Source organism: Hylobates moloch, unplaced genomic scaffold (assembly GCF_009828535.3).
Source record: "Hylobates moloch isolate HMO894 unplaced genomic scaffold, HMol_V3 SCAFFOLD_32, whole genome shotgun sequence".
Classification (NCBI taxonomy): domain Eukaryota; kingdom Metazoa; phylum Chordata; class Mammalia; order Primates; family Hylobatidae; genus Hylobates; species Hylobates moloch.
The window spans coordinates 2791451-2807183 of NW_026652307.1; the positions used below are offsets into that span (position 1 = coordinate 2791451).

Below are 15733 nucleotides of genomic sequence, written 5' to 3' on the forward strand. Positions count from 1 at the left end.
CGGGCGCACCCCTGGTAGGGGGGGCAGACGGTGCCAGCTGCCCTGGAGAAGGAGCCAGACCACCTCGTGACCTCTGCCTCTTCTGGGTGTCTCAGGGGAGGCCGGCAAGTGGGGCCTATTGCAGCACCATTAAGCAAGCTAATGACCCGTGAAGGCTCCCAACCCTGGCTACGGCCGCCCCTGCTCGGGAGCTCCAGCTCCGTCTCCCCGGCTGCTGCCCACAATTGCTGTCATTGTGTTGGGCGACAGTTTCCTCAGACGGGGCCAGGACCTTGGAGCCAGTTCTTGCCTTTTCAGGCCCAGCCAGGGCTGTGTACGCAGCAGGCAGTTAATAAATATTTGCTTGGGATCAGGCCCAGAAAGAGTCACCTTGATTTCCAGGGCTGTGGGGGCACATGGAGTCTGGGGACCCTTGGGGTGGGGTGGCCAGGGGCTCAGGACACAGCCTAGGGCCACGTGTCCCACAGATCTGCAGCCAGGTCCTCACCCTCAGCCCTAGCTGAAGAGAGGTGGGCACTGTCCCCTTCCCTGTGGGGCCTCGGACCCAATCCCTTCCTGGGGGGCCCCAGGCAGCCCTGCTGCGACTGACAGCAAAGGGGATGTATGGCAGGGACAAGGTCCTGGCCCACACTGTCACCCAAGCCAGTGGGAGGCTGGCTTCTGGGTGCCTTGGACCCGCCTCACCTGCTTTTCCTGGAGCCCAGGTTCAGGGGTTCCCTGAATCCTGGCAGGGCTCCCGGGAAACCCGAATTGGCTTCGGGGCCGTGCTCTTTATCACCTAGGACAGTGCCCAGGGGCGCGGAAGCACAGTCGACCTCGCACAGCACAGGCTCCAGGACCCTCGAGAGACAGAACAGCCTCCGTGCAGGCTGCCGGGCTGTAGAGAGTTCAGGAGCCCACAGCACTTCCACCTGGAGTCTGTGCTGTGTGCACCCAGAAATTCAAAATGGTCAGGAAGGCCAGGCCTAGGCCCAGCGGCCCCCTATCCTCCTCCCCAGGTCCTGGGCTCCTGTCATCAACACTGGGTTGACCAGCTGGGGCTCAAAGCCAGAGCCGGTCTGGGAGAAGCAGGAGGCAGCCCTGCACCAAAGTCCCTAGATGGGCTCCAGGACCCGGTTCTAAAATGGAGGGGGAGGAGGAAGAACGAGGCCAGGTGAGGGGATGGTGTGACTGTATTTAATTGAACCTCAAGTGAATTCTGAGAGGCCAGAGTGTGACTTCTCTTGCCCTGTAAATCGGGTCCCCTGCAGCAAGTCAGCTCCATCTTTCACAGGGCTGGGCTGGCTGGATGCACTGGCAGCCCTGGCTGGAGTAAGAGCCTGGCTGTCAGCCACACAGGTGCCCTGCACAGGACCTGGGGCTGGGACAGGGCACTAGGCAGGCAGGAGGCCTCACCCTGGGGTGCAGAAGGCCCCAGGGGTAGCAGTTTGTAGAAGCTCTCAGTCCTGTAAGCAACAAACAGAAACAAGCCCCAGCGCTTCCCGGTCCCCTCTCTGTGGCCCGCACCAAACCCTAAGCTGTCTCCTAAAACTTCAGCTGTTTCCACCACCACGCTGACGACCAGAAAGACAAACCAAAACCCATCTGAAGGGCAATCTTTCAATTGCTTAAAATTAATCAGTGCAAAGTGAGGTAAAAGATCCCCGTTTGTCAGGGCTGAGGCAGGAGGCTCACACAAGCCTGCGTCTCTTGGAGTCCCTCCCCATGTCCCCCTCCTCGACATCCACCTCACAGCCCAGCGGGGACACCAGGTTCAGCAGAGGGTCCTCAGAGGCACGGCCGAAGAGCGCCAGCAGGAGGGCCACACCGAAGCCTGTGGCTCGCTCACCCTGCAAGCAAAGGGCAGGACACAGACTCTGGGTGTGGGGCTGCAGCACAGGAGGGGTTCCTGGGGACCCCTCACCTCCTGGGTCCCCTCCACGTGCCCCACAGTCCCTTTCTCAGGAAGGAGCTCCTGAGCACCAGCCGGAGCCCAGGGCCTTCCGTGCTGCTGGCTGGACACATTCAGGGCCAGCAGGCCAGGCACAGGCAGTGGGCAAGGCCCTGTGTGCTCTGCCTCCACCCCGGGAGCTCCCCAGGGTGGGGATGGGTGAGACAGATGGCCCAGGATCCCTTCTGGAGGACAGGCTGGCTGGGGAAGGGTCCACACAGCAGCCACTCTGTTCGCAGGGAGGATGAGACTTGGAGGGGGGGACAGTGGGCTGGAGGCTGGGTCACAGACACAGAAGTTTCTGATGAGCTCTTCCAGCAGCTCCAGAGCCAGAGGGGCACTCTGTTTGGACAAGAGGGCAGGAGCAGCCCGGGCCGGTGGGGAGCGGGGACACTCACGGCATGCACCGGTGCAGCAATGTCCAGGTGGACCCAGACTCCGGGCCAGTCGAAGCCGATGTGTGAGGCGATGAAGAGGCCAGCACAGGAGCTGGGGCTGTTGTCTCGGTCCTAGGGAGGCCAGGAGGACACACTGCCTGTGGGTTGCGCCGGCCAGGCCCTCTCCACCCTGCCCCATCGCCTCTCGCTGTTGCTGTCTGCAAGGAGTCTGGGGTGCTGGGAGGGAGCCAGTGTGGGGAGGCAGCTGAAGCTGGGCTGGGAGGGCCTTGACCATGAGCCGAGGAGTCTGCCCCACCATAGGCCAACAGGGAGGCCAGCAAAGGGCCTGATGGGGCAACTGAGCCAGACCCAAGACTGGGGGAGAAACCCCTGGCTGTGTGTCAGGGAAGCCAGAGAGTGGCCCATGCTGTCTGGGATGACTCCTGTGCCCTGACGCCTGCCTCTCAAGCCCTCGTCTGCACTGTGGCTGTTTCTGGGGGGCCCCAGCTCCCTAGGTGCACCAGCACCCTGAAGGCAGGGCTCTGCCTGCCTGGCTCCACCCACGTGGCAGGCTCCAGGCTCTAGGCTCCAAACCTACCGCCACTGAGTTCTTCATGTCAGCCACGGCTGAGGTGAACTCGCTGAAGTGCAGCTCAGGGCAGTAGACCAACGGGTGCACCAGGTCCCCACACTTCCTGCCCGCCTTCACGCAGGCGGCCTCCCACTCAGCGCTGTTGGTGAGCACCGCGGCGTGGTACTTCCCTGTGGCAATGCCCTGGGCAGGCAGGAACCCAGGAAGCGTGTGGACAGGACAGCAGGAGAGAAACACCCAAGACAAAAGAGGGACCGAGAGGCAAACAGAGAAATGAGGGAGCCAGAAGAGAGACGGTTGAGAAAAAAAATGCACAGGCAGAAAGGACCATGGCCATGAAGCACACAGGAGGTGGTTCCCAGCTCTGCGTCCAGCCTGGGCCTCGGCACTGCCCACACCAAGCTCGACGGGCAGCTCCTCGTGCCTCCTTGTGCCCAGTTATGAAAACTTCCTGATGGCAGCCCCCACCCACTGCCTTCCCCACCTCAAGGTCAAGAGGGGGGGTGGGGTTCCCTGGGACCACAGCTAAGGGGTGGATCCAGGGAGCACTCACCTGAGCCCCGGTCAGGGTGGCCATGTCCAGGATGATGTCGGCCCCCAGGTCCTTGCAAGCATAGGACACGCCATCTGCCAGCACCAGCCTGCCCTCGGCATCCGTGTTGTTGATTTCCACCGTCCTGGGGCATGGCAGAGATCCCCACTCAGGGACGGGATTTCCTGGGACACTGGCGTGAGCCCCTTTGAAACTGGGAAGACCCCATTTGGAGCTGCCCATCCCTGTGGCTCCCCGAACCCCAACACATTCCCCCACTGGGAAGGCCGGGATGCCCCCAGTCCCTACAGCAATGCAGTGCCTGGAGCAAAGGGCTTCCAGGTGACATCCCTGCCCCGCTGCTCTTGAGAGCCAGGGACCAGCCATTTGGCTCCCCCATGCCTCAGTTTCTTCATCTGTAAAGTGGGTGGCATGAACCGGCCGGGTTGGCCTTCAGCACACTGTGCCTGGCACCCAGCAGTTGAGGAGGAAGAGCAGGAGATGCGGGGAGGCGCCCACTCAGGCACCAGCTCTTGGGGATGGGGAGAGGGTTCTTCTCTTCTGAATTCTGGAGCCACTTGCTCCTCAGTTGCCAGCTCAGCTTTGACTTTCCAGGGTCAATCTCAAGGGGGAGATGCAGGAGGTGTCCCCGACCAGGGAATCTGGGGGTCAGAGCTTCACACACCCAAAGGTTTCAGGCCTAAATTGTGGAAAGGCCTGTCCTGGTAATGCAGGGTAGACCAGGAGCTCCTGGGCCAGGCACTGCAAGGGAGCCTAGCACCTCATCCAGGTGCCATAGGCCCCTCAACGTGAGGTGCGCCTGCTACCAAAGCTCCCCAGCACTCTAGGAAGCAAGGAGCCTGCTGCCCAGGGGACCCCAATGCTGGGTGCCCTCCCAATATGCCTGGAGTGAGCTGGCATTGCAGGCCGGGAAGGGTCGCAAGTTCCAACAGTGGGCAGGAAGGAGCAGGAGGGCCAGACGTACTTCCCTGAGTACAGCAGGTGGATGTCATCTGGCCTGGTCGCGTTGGGCCCCACCGAGTTCTCAGCCAAGCAGAACACAGCGTGGAGGTTGTCTTTGAAACCCTGGAGGGAGAAGTGGGCAGAGGCTCCAGTTGTAGGTCATAGGTTTGGGGAGGGGGGAGGACGAGGTGGGGGCTCTCAGACCCACAGACAGCAGGAGAGAGACACAGATGGCTCCAAGTTGCAGGGACCAGAGCTCGCCCTCCCTGCCATCCCGGGCACAGTCCTGGCAGATCCCAAGGCCAAGGTTCACCGCTGGGGTTTCCTAGCCTCCCCTGGCAGAGCCCACCCGCCGCAGTAGATGAACCTGGGCACGGGCTGGGCTGTGGGACTCCTGGACTGCATGGGCTGGGCAGTCATGAAGCCTCGCCAACCTGTGCCGACGGAAGGTGGCCAGCAGCCGCGTCCCCTCAATACACACACACACACACACACACACACACACACACACACACACACACACACACACACACACACACGGGGCAGGAAGAGCTCAGCCTTGTGGAAGTTTAGGTGTGAAGTTATAGCTTTCTGATGCCAAAAACGAAAGTCATTTGTTCACTGAGAAACGTGTGGCCAACAGATGGTGGCAGTTCCTGCCCCGCACAGGCTGTAAGGGTGCCCCCTGACCCCCAAGCGGGCCATGCCCGGGCAGCAATGTCAAATGGAGTAGAGCTCCGAGACCCCTGTCCCTGCTCTTCCTCTGCTCCCAGAGACAAATCTTCAACCAGAATACATCCTCCTAGCATGCAGCATGCCTCGAGGGCGCTGACACACAGCCCTATAGGCTCCAGCGTCTTTCTCATCTCCTGGAACAGCTGACTCTTCCACCACGGGCACAGAGTCCTCACCAAAGGCAAACGCTTGGGATGGTGGGGCAGGGGCAGCCAGCAGGGCAAGGAGTGGCCAGTGGCAGGAGCCGCAGCAGTGGTGCTCGGCAGGGCAGCTGCGAGTCCCTGAGACCTCCCTGGGCCCCCGCTCAGTCCTTGAGCCTCACAGATGGCCCCGCACCCCCACGCAGCACAGGGGAAAGAACCCCACCAGCCTCAGGGTGATGATCTCGGGGCCACCTGTCAGCTCCACAAGGGCCCCGAGTCCCCCGCTGCCACTCTCACAGCCCAGCCTGTGTCAGGGACATGGGGCAGGGGCTTCAGGACCCTCGGCCTCCTCCTCTCGGAGCTCCTCCCCAGATACCCCAGCACTGACATTCCATCTGTGTGAACAGTGACCACAGCCTGTCCCTGTGCTGAGGCCTCCTGCAGTCATTCGAGGGAGAAGTGGGTATTTGGGAACAAATGAATAAATGACAGCATGACCCTGAGGTCACAGGATGAGGCCATGGGGCTCCAGGCCACGGACGCCACAGAGATGAGCTCCACCAACAAAGGAGGGGAGCCCTGAAGTCCTCCCAGAAAGCAGGGTTCTGGATCTGTGGCCTGCTGGGGTGGGGGAGAGGAGGAGGAGGGGGAGGGGGAGGAGGGGGAGGAGGGGAGGAGGGGGAGGAGGAGGGGGGAGGAGGAGGATTCCCAAATGGATGTTTTCAGCCTCCCAGGGAGGGCTGCTACCCCCTGAAGGCTGGGCCCTGCCCCTAATTTCTGATCCAGCAGGTCTGGGGCGGAGCTGAGAACCCACATTACTAACAACATGGGGACTCCACTTGAGAAGTGCTGGCTTAGAAGATGAGCGAGCTGCAGTCCTGGGGCAAACAGTGCTGAGGTCTGCACGGCTGGATGACGTGACACAGAGACACGCAGGCACTGCCCTGCCCTTGCGGCCCTCACGGCCAGTCTGGGGGTTCTCCAATCACCAGGAGCGACTGAAAAAATCCAGGACTCAGCAGAGCTGGAGGTAAGCCCTGGAGCTGTCAATGTTCACACACTCCCTGGGTGTTCCCTGGCACAGTTGGGACTTGCTGGTCTAACAGAAGAGGGTGGCCAAAGATGGGGCTGGACTGTGAGTGCTTCAGGGACAGCGTGGGAAGCGTCTCCAGTGCTACACCAGGGCTTGGGCCTGGTCCCCCAGGGCAGCCAAGGGTTTTGGATAGGTAAGTGGGGCAGGGGCTTTTTTTTGGTGCCAGGCTTGGAGGGTCGCTAACCCCTCCAGAGCCCAGGGCCACCGAGCTCCTGGCGTACCCTTCCATCTTTGAATGGCACATCCTCTTTTTAAAAAGTTCAGAACATTTCATTGTGAAATAATTTCAAACTTATGAAAAAATTGCAGAAATAGTCACAAACAGCCGGGAGTAGTGGCTCATGCCAGTAATCCCAGCACTTTGGGAGGCTGAGGTGGGTGGATTACTTGAGGTCAGGAGTTTGAGACCAGCCTGGCCAACATGGTGAAAACTTGTCTCTACTAAAAATACAAAAATTAGCCAAGTGTGGTGGCACATGCCTGTAATCTCAGCTACTCTGGAGGCTGAGGCAGGAGAATCACTTAAACCTGGGAAGCAGAGGGTGCAGTGAGCCGAGATCACACCACTGCACACCAGCCTGGGCAACAGAGCAAGACACCATCTCAGAAAAAAAAAAAAAGAAACAGCCACAAACAATTCCTCAACATCCTTCACCCAGATTCTGCCAATGTCAGCATCTTGTCCAGCCATGGACAATGGGCAGCAGGGGGTAGTAATCACCAAGACAGGACCATCATCTCTTGGGACCATCCGGATTCCATGCACTCCTCAGACGTCCAGATAGGATCAGGCTCACACATCATGCCCGGCCTGCTTGCTCTCCTTAATCTGGGCGACTACACAGTCTGGCTTTGTCTTTTGTGGCCTTGGTACTTTCAGTGCTGGGTTTGTCTGACGTGTCCTCATGACTACAGGCAGGCCATGCATTTTTGGCGGGAATCCTGCAGAAATGCTGTGTCCTTCCCTGCACACTGCCTCCGGAGGCAATGTCAGGTGGCTCTGTCCCTGCCCTGGTGACATGCCCTGGGACACCTGGTTAGGCTGGGTCGTGAGTGTAACCACTATAAAGCTACCAGAGGCACTCTGAGACCATTTTACTGTCCTGTTCCCATCCCACTCTCATGCTCCAGTTCCAGCACTGTGGGCCACTCTCACCTGGAATGAGGCCTGGCTGTGGGGTGATGACTTCCTGTTTCCATCACTACCTCTGCAGCCTGAAACTGGGATTCAGTGTGAGAAATGGTTCTCCCCCATTCACTTATTCATTCAGTGATCTGTTCCTACCAGTGTGGACACGTGGATGCTGATTTTATTCTCTGGGTAAATTCATTACCCTGAGGATTGATTCTGTGGCTCAGACAGAGGCATATTCCTTTCTAAGAGGCTAACAAGGATATGTGAAGGCCAAGCAGGACATTCGAGTTCACAGTGGAGCCTCCAGGCTGGGGCTCTTGTGGGAGGGGGATCTTTGTTTAGAGTAGGGGTGGGGTGTCCTCAGCACCCCTCAAATCACAGGCCGCGCACCTCTAGAGGTGGAGGAGTGCTGAGAACACTCACGGCTGCTGCCTGATGAATGTGTGATCATTGTCAAGTGGCTTCCTGGGAACGGAGTTCAAGCTCAGAAGAGTCTTCCTGCTGGGACATTCCCGGCCAGCCTGTCCCAGAGGCAGGACAGACCCTCTGTTGGAGGAATAACCAGGGGTGAACGGCAAAGACGGCCACAGAGGGCTGGCCACACGGCTCCTCCAGAACCACTTGCCCACACCTGCCCCCGTGCCACCCGAGAGCAGCAGCTACTCCCTTCAGAGAGAGCTGCCCAGCGAGCACCGCACAGCTGGGCCCGTCCGCCTCAGCATTCTTCCGGTGAGCCCATCTGCCAAAGCCACGGGGCCTGGGCAGAGGCAAGGAGGAGGGCCAGGTAGTGGGAGCCCGGAGCCACCCTGCCCCGTGGCCTGTGATGCTGGGTCAGTCAAGACCCTCCTTGAGTACCGGCCGTGTCCCTTGGTAGTTTATAACCAGTGAAGGAGTAGAGCACAGAGGACACACGCTCCTCCTCCAGCCTCTTTTGACAGGCTCTGCAGCGGACGGGCCACGGCAGGTGCTCATGGAGGCATGGGGCTTGCAGGCTGCGTACAGCCCCAGCTGTGTGCTCCGCATGAGAGAAACAGCCGTGAGCCCTAAGAGGCCATTTCCAAACCTGTGCAGAGCACAGGTGAGGGCCTGCCAGCCCCTCCTGCCCAGGCCACCTCACCCCCGCACCTCAGTGTCCCCACCGGCTAGCCCTGTTAGCAGAAGCCCATCGCACAGTCTGGAATGTGCACGGCCAGCTGGGAAGCCCCGGCAGAAGGAGCTCCCTCTTCCTGGGCTTCCTCCTCCTCCCTCACGGCCAAGAGCAGGACCCTCCAAATTGGAAACTACTTGCCAAGGCCTTTTTGTTTTTCCATTTCAAGTTTACCCCAAGGAACTGGGTTGCTAGCCTGAGAAAGCTAGGCTAGGGAGGTAAAACCTCAGCTGATGAGTCAGTGCACACTCTTCATTGGCCTGTTTCTTTAGATAGGGTCTGGCTCTGTCTCCCAGGCTGCAGTGCAGCAGTGGGATCTTAGCTCACTGCAGCCTCAACCTCCCAGGCTCAATCGATCCTCCGCCACCTCAGCCTCCCAAGTGGCTGAGACTACAGATGCGTGCCACCACGCCTAGCTAGTTTTTAAATTTTTTTTTTTGTAGAAACGGGGTCTTGCAAGGTTGCTATGGGTAGTCTTGAATTTCTGGCTTTCAAGCCATCCTCCTGCCTCCGCCTCCCAAAGTACTGGGATTACAAGCATGAGCTGGCCTCTTAATTTGTTTAATAAGCATTTTTTATGGCCCAAGGGACATCTGGGCTCCATGGGAAGCTCACTCAAGGTTACCCCCACCCCCCACACTCCCCCCGGGTGATTACTGCCACTGAGCAAGGGCTAAGCTTCGGGGCGCCTGCCCACGCAAGAGAGGAAGGGGGCCCGGCCGGGCCTGGGGGTTGGAGGTGATGTCTTGGCGAGACCAGTCACCAGAGGCAGCTCTGCTGCAAAGAAGGGTTGCGGGAGGGATACGCAGAACAACGCATGCCCCTGCCATGAGCTTCTGCCTGCCACATGCCATGCAGGTCTAGGCCAGGCTTCCTCATTGAGCCAAGTGCTCATGGGGCTCTGGAGCCAAGGCAGGCCCTGAGCAGAGAACATGGCTGCACCTTGCCCTCAGGGCCTCCCAGAGCAGCTCTGATGAAGGTGGGAAGCTCTGGGGGCCCCAGAAGAGCCTGGGGGCAGAGTGGGGACAGGCACCCGCTGGGGAGATTCGGGTAGGACCTTGGTGGGGCCTGTGGTGGGACGGACAGGGGAGAGGGGAGCACCCACGAGGCACACCCAGGATGCCCCTGCAGAGGGCGGGCATGGCCCCACTCACCTGCTTGATTGCGGCTCTGAAGGCCCCCAGGACGGCCGCGGCGCCCCCACAGTCTCGCTTCATCCCCGGCATGGTAGTCTGCGGGTGGTACAAAGGGACCAGGACAAAGGTGAGCTGTGAGGTCCAGACCTGGCAGCAGCAGCCCCCCACCCCCACCTGGCCCCACCTTCCCCAGCTCTCAGGCCTGGGCAGCCCCCACACCAGGCCTCCTGGGCACCCACAGAACTCATGAACCTCCTATTGGCCAAGCGGGGTGTTCTCCAGAAGCAACAGGGAGTCATGGCCATAGATGGTGAGGCTCCCTTTTGTTTTGACAGAACTTTGGGGTTATCAAACAATAACTGCATGGAGGGGGAACCCGAGGAGATGCCTGGAGCTGCAGAATTCGCCGTGGCCGGGCTCTGACATTGCCACAGGGACCCCGTGCTTTGAGGCCGGGCACCCTGACCTCAGTCCCGGGCTGCCACGCCACCTGGGGGTCTGTCTGCAGGGCCACTCTCTCTCCACTCCTCCGCACAGTGTGAGAAGGAAGCTGAGGTCCAGGGCGCCGCTGGGGCTTGCTAGAGGTCTCTGGCCAGCACCTCGGGGACCTGGCTGGGCTTGCGTGCTTCCTGCACCCATTGCAGATTCCTACTGTGCTTATGGCAGGGAGGAAGCCTGAGGGGCTGCTGCCGCAATGCAAACCTGCCCTGGCCACCTGTCACCCCCCAGAACAGGGCCTAGCTTCCTCTCCCTGGCATTTAGAGGGCTTTAGCACCTAACGAGACTTAGGCTCAGCATTCTCTGCCCCTCATCACAGCCTTGAACGACGGTGAGGGTTGATGTGAACTCTTCAGTCACATCCACCCCCACTGACATCCATCCACCCCCACTGACACCACCAGCAGTGAGGACACCCTCGCTCCTTCATATCACTGCCAGGTCTACCGCCAGAAGAAGGGGCCACCTCTGCCCTCCTGCTAGTTCACACCTCCTGGCTAATAGTTCACACCTCCTGGCTAATAGTTCACACCTCCTGGTTAACCTGGGTCTAAAGAGGGGCCACCCTTCTCCCGCAGTGTCCACACTGTTTTCTATACGCTGGTTCAGAGTGTTACACATTTTTACATTTTACAGGTTCCCAAATAGAATTCACAAGTTCATATTTTAAATTAACAGCAGGTCCTCAGAGGTAAAGGTTTGGGTATGAAATTTACTGAATCATTTTTGAACCCTTATCTTATTACACAAGTCTTGAATTTTAGTGCAAAGTATTTTTAGACGTAAACTGAGCTGCTTTTATAACTGAGTGTAAATGACCCATCTCGTACTACTGAAAATAAGCCATCTCTTCTGAGCTAATCTGTGAGAAAGCACAGGATTGTTTAAATGGAAAAACAGGGCCTCCGATCTGGAATCAAACCATGTGCAAAATGGGTCACACAGAAATGCCTGGAAACGGCTGCTCACTGTACACCATGTCTCCCCCCGTCACAGCTGCCAGCTCCTTCCCAATTGCAGGTGGAGCCAGGACTGGGCTTGCAAATACAGCTCAATTGATTGTGCAAAGTTTCACCAGCCCCCATATGTTGTTTCTGTTTTTATAGAACAGTGATTTAAGACGGTCTCTGCCTTTTTCACTGGGCTGACACTTGCACCCCATGCTAGAGTATCAGGCCACAGTCCCAAAGAGATCGGGGAGCCGCTGTATTCATTTCCATGCCCTCTGGGAAAATGAACCAATGACAATTTCACGTTAGAATTTCCTTGCTGAAGCAGTAAAATTAATTTTTAAAACTCTCAACCCTTGGGTACAATACATTTTCCATACTCCGTGTGACTCATAATGCACTCCCGCTGTTGCTGACGGGCAGTGGTCGGTCAGAGCAGAAGCTCAGCTGTGATTGCTGGGGGAGTTCTGAGCTCCATGAGCCACTTTGGCCACGACACCATTTTTACTTGAAAGAAAAACTGACAGACAAATGGCATTTAATTGGATTTAGGTATCTGGCAGATATTTCCCAGAAAAGGAGCCTCTTACTTCCAGAAACAGCTGACATTATTTATTGCCAATGGTATACATTTCAGCTTTTAAGCAAAAATCAGAATTTTGAAAAACTTTCTCCTATCACCATGACAACTTCATACTCAATGACTTTTCTAATGAGATGGATGGTGATATTAAGTGATTTTTTGATACTATATAATGTAATGTGTCAAAAATTTGAATTTCTGCAGAACTCTGTGAACCAACATTTTTCAAGTGAACATTCATATTACAAAAACCACATGTTCAAAGTGAGAGAGAACAGTGGATTTAACTGCCACGGAGCACAAAAGTCTACTCGCGAGGCCTCAGATTCCATGTTATAACCAGCCTTTAAGAAGCTACCACTTGTTGAGTTTTGGTGTAATAGCAAAGAATGTTCATAGTTAGCTGAAAAAGGTACTAAAATCCTTGTCCCTGTTTCAACTATAAAATGCGTGAGGCCAGATTTTCTTGATACAATTCAACTGAAACAACATATTCCCATAGACTACATTGGAAGTAGACGCAAGGTCCCTAGCTGTCTTCTATTAAGCCAGACACTGACAGGATTTGTGAAAATGTACAACAATGCTACTCTCTCAGTAAATTATTTTTTCATTTTGGGAAAATGCTTATCTTCATAAAATTATATTATAACATGCAATGGATTTATATGTTATTTTTAATGAATTATACATATGTTATAATTTCTCACTTTTAATTTCCAGTAGAGTAAATATCAATAGCTATCACTGTTATACAAAAAGCCTCTTTGGGGTCGGTACTTGTTAAGAGTGTAAAGGGGTCTCCAGTAATGCATTTGAGGCCTGCTAGTCTGCGCTGATCTTGATCTGCCCTTGAAATCTTTGAAAATGGAGCCGTGATTTTTCTTGCAAAACTGGGAGCTGGGCTGGCTCCACCCAGCTTACTTTTTGAGGAGTGACCATTTCTGCACCATTTGCTCTAGAGGAAGCCACTGGGGAGAATGCCCGCTGCATTTGCGTTTCACACCAGGCCCCTGGGGTGAGATTGTGAGCGCCTTCAGGTCAGGATTGGGGTCTTTCCATCAATGGCTTGAGCCTCAGTGCCCACTCCACACCGTAATAGCTCAGGAAAGGCCTGCTGGTTGATCCCAAATCCACGTAGAACAGTTCCAACTGCAGCGGGGAAGATGGGCTGGTTTAAAATGAAAAACCAGGTATTGTTTCACTGGTGCCAGAACACCCAGCTCTTCCTTGTATTATGGGGTCTGCAGACCAGTTGGACCCCGGGAATAGGCAGGGGCTATAGTCTCATTTTCAGAAGGTGATCTGGAGCCATGGAAAATGCCTTACTCTCTGGCAGTTCTACCAGCCACCCTCAGACCACAGCTTCCCTGGAGGCTGTGCGGCTATGGCCTCTAGGGAAGGCCTACGTGGTCAGGTTTTTCCTTTGTGTTAATTTCCAGGCCAGGAGCTGACTAACTGCACAGGTGTACCCACAGCCACATGAGATGAAGTCAGGTGCGATGATATTTTCCCTAAGTGACTATAGTTAGTGCCACAAGCAAACGAATGAATTCCCAGGTAGCTCATCTTCTCACATTGGTCCACAACAAGCCGACATCAAAAACAAGCATCTGATCTAAGGAGAAGAGGGTCCACGACTCTACCAGCCAGAATGTAGCAGCTTCCAAGGTGACCGTGGGTATTGAGGGTGGGTGCGAGGGTGGGAGCAGCCAGTACCAGGTGCAGGTAGTAGGGGGCACACGATCTGTGGCGAATTTAGGAATCATAATAAACTAAAAGTCAGCTTGCTCATTACCACCATGTGCTGGTATCTCTGAACAAAGTCATCAATAACATATTCCTCCTCCAAAAATCTGTTTGTTGTTGAAGTTTAAAAAATTGCTGTGGCTACGGTTGCGTTTTAATCACACAAACAAAAGCTTCAAATTTGCATATCTTTGTTACTTATCCTGAAAGTAACATTACATGGACGTTAACAATGACCCGACACAAAATTGGCCCTGACACTCGTGGAATCTACTACCCACACTCCTGAGAATCGCTCTGATGGTCAGATCCTGTGAGCTGGCTCTGGGCACAGTCGGGGCCTCCAGGGCCCATGATTTCCTACCTCCCAGTGTCGAAACAGAGGACCCAAAATAAAACACGAGCGCACGGGATGGTCAAAACGAAGACGCGGAACCTGCGTTCCTTCAGTTCCCTCATTCCATGTGAACACTTGGAGTTACTGTGTCCAAAATGTTTTTGTTCCGCAGACATCTGAAAGCCACAAGAATCCACCCTGAAGAACTGAACACATGGTGGGTGTTGTGATTGCTGGAATTTACTGTGAAATGGGATTTTTAGGAATCTCTGCCAAATGATACCGTATTAAAGACTTTTCCTAAGTATCTATGTATCTGTTGCCTCACATGATTGGAGCTCTTCAAAATCAAAATTAACAGATAGTATTCTTGGACCAACTAGGAGTGAAGACAGCTGACAACTCTGCCTACTGAACATACATTAGTAAAGAAGATCAATTTAAATGAAACCATTGTCAAATGTGTAGATGCTAAGACCCAAAGCCAGAGACATTCATTCCACCATCTAGTACCCCAAGAGACCCATAGGGAGGAATGTTTTTTCTATTAAAAAAAAAAAAAAACCCCTTTTTATGATTAGTGTCATTTCCTGCTTAGTTCTAAACAGTTTTGTGGTTTAGAGGAGGGATGGGAACTGCTCATCCTCTCCAGGTATGAAATAGACTAGGCATGCTAGAGAGCGTGGCGAGCTGCACCAGCGCCTCCCTGAACAGCAGCAGACACCAGGGCTCAGTGTCAGGAAGGCAGCAGCGAGTGCCGAGGCCTGCCGCACACCAAACTGGAGAATGGGCGACACCAGGGGCAGGCCCACTGGCTCCAAGGGAATGCTGCCAGGCGGGAACAGAACGCCAGCACTGGCAGACCTTCCGAGTTCACAAAAGGCCGGAAATCCAGACTTTGATGAGAATCCTTCCTGGTTTCAAATACTGGTAGCGAATTCAAATTTTAAAAACGCCAGGCCTCTGTGAGCCTTGCGGGCTGCTAGTGTGCAGTGTCTGCTGCGGATGCACTCCCTGCTCCTTCCAGACCTCCTGAGGTACGTACTTCCCAGTCTGCCCCCTCCCTGTCCTTCCCAGCCCAGGCCTGAGCACAGAGGCTGCTCACACGGTGTGTAGGATGAATGGATGGAGATGGCGCGGAGGAGGGCAGGTCTTGCTGGGGCAGGCAGACTCGGCCACAGCGGGGGTTCCACAAGCACCCGTTCTCCTGGGATGGCAGGACAGAAAGCCATACCACAGGACAGGCGTCTAGGGCCACCTCACAGGGATGTTCCTGGGTGACTCGCTTCTGTGCCGTATGCAGATTCCCCTTGCTCTTGGGGGTCACGTGCCTTTGGAGGGTCTTGTGTGGCCACTCTGAGCATTTTCTCGCTGGGGACCATGGGCAGACTCAGAGACACAGGCATCCCCTCGCCCTTCCCTTCTTCGGACAAAGCCCCCAAGCAGCAAGCCCTGCCTCCCTGGCCCTGCTTGCCACTCCTTCCGTCATTTCCGGGGCTGCTCTCGGGCCCTGGCCAGGCTTTTGTTTCCAGACCCTTCTGAAGGGTGGGCATGAAACCCAGGGGGCCACGTGAAGTTGTTGCCTCAGCATGGGAACCGGCCCTGCAGCCTCTCCCTGAACCCACCCCAACCCAGAACCCCAGAAACCTCGCTGCCTCCACCCCATGACACCTCTGAGAGGGCTGGCTGGACCCAAACTGGGCCCCTCCCCACCTCCAGGGCACCCTGGAGAGCTGGCCCCACACCTCACCTTCCCCTCCCCACCCCACCCCACCCCCAGGGCACCCTGGAGAGCCAGCCCCACATCTCACCTTCCCCTCCCCACCCCCAGGG

General features: G+C 56.0%; 1 protein-coding gene across 5 annotated transcripts in view; it reads right to left on the reverse strand.

The window, feature by feature from the left end:
• Positions 1 to 1132: 1132 nt before the first annotated feature.
• The window catches only part of LOC116463267 (probable aminopeptidase NPEPL1), a 63388-nt gene continuing 48787 nt past the window's right edge, over positions 1133 to 15733 (reverse strand). For 4 of the 5 annotated variants that reach the window (XM_032146287.2, XM_032146286.2, XM_032146288.2 and 1 more), the window contains 6 exons: positions 9802 to 9879; positions 4417 to 4517; positions 3453 to 3576; positions 2906 to 3082; positions 2329 to 2439; positions 1134 to 1829 (listed from right to left, as the gene is read on the reverse strand). In XM_032146287.2, coding sequence (XP_032002178.1) covers positions 1671 to 1829; positions 2329 to 2439; positions 2906 to 3082; positions 3453 to 3576; positions 4417 to 4517; positions 9802 to 9879 — 750 coding nt within the window. In that variant the 3' untranslated portion in view covers positions 1134 to 1670. Of the gene's footprint in view, positions 1830 to 2328; positions 2440 to 2905; positions 3083 to 3452; positions 3577 to 4416; positions 4518 to 9801; positions 9880 to 15733 lie in introns of all 5 variants that reach the window. The other variant, XM_032146278.2, reaches the window with a different exon arrangement.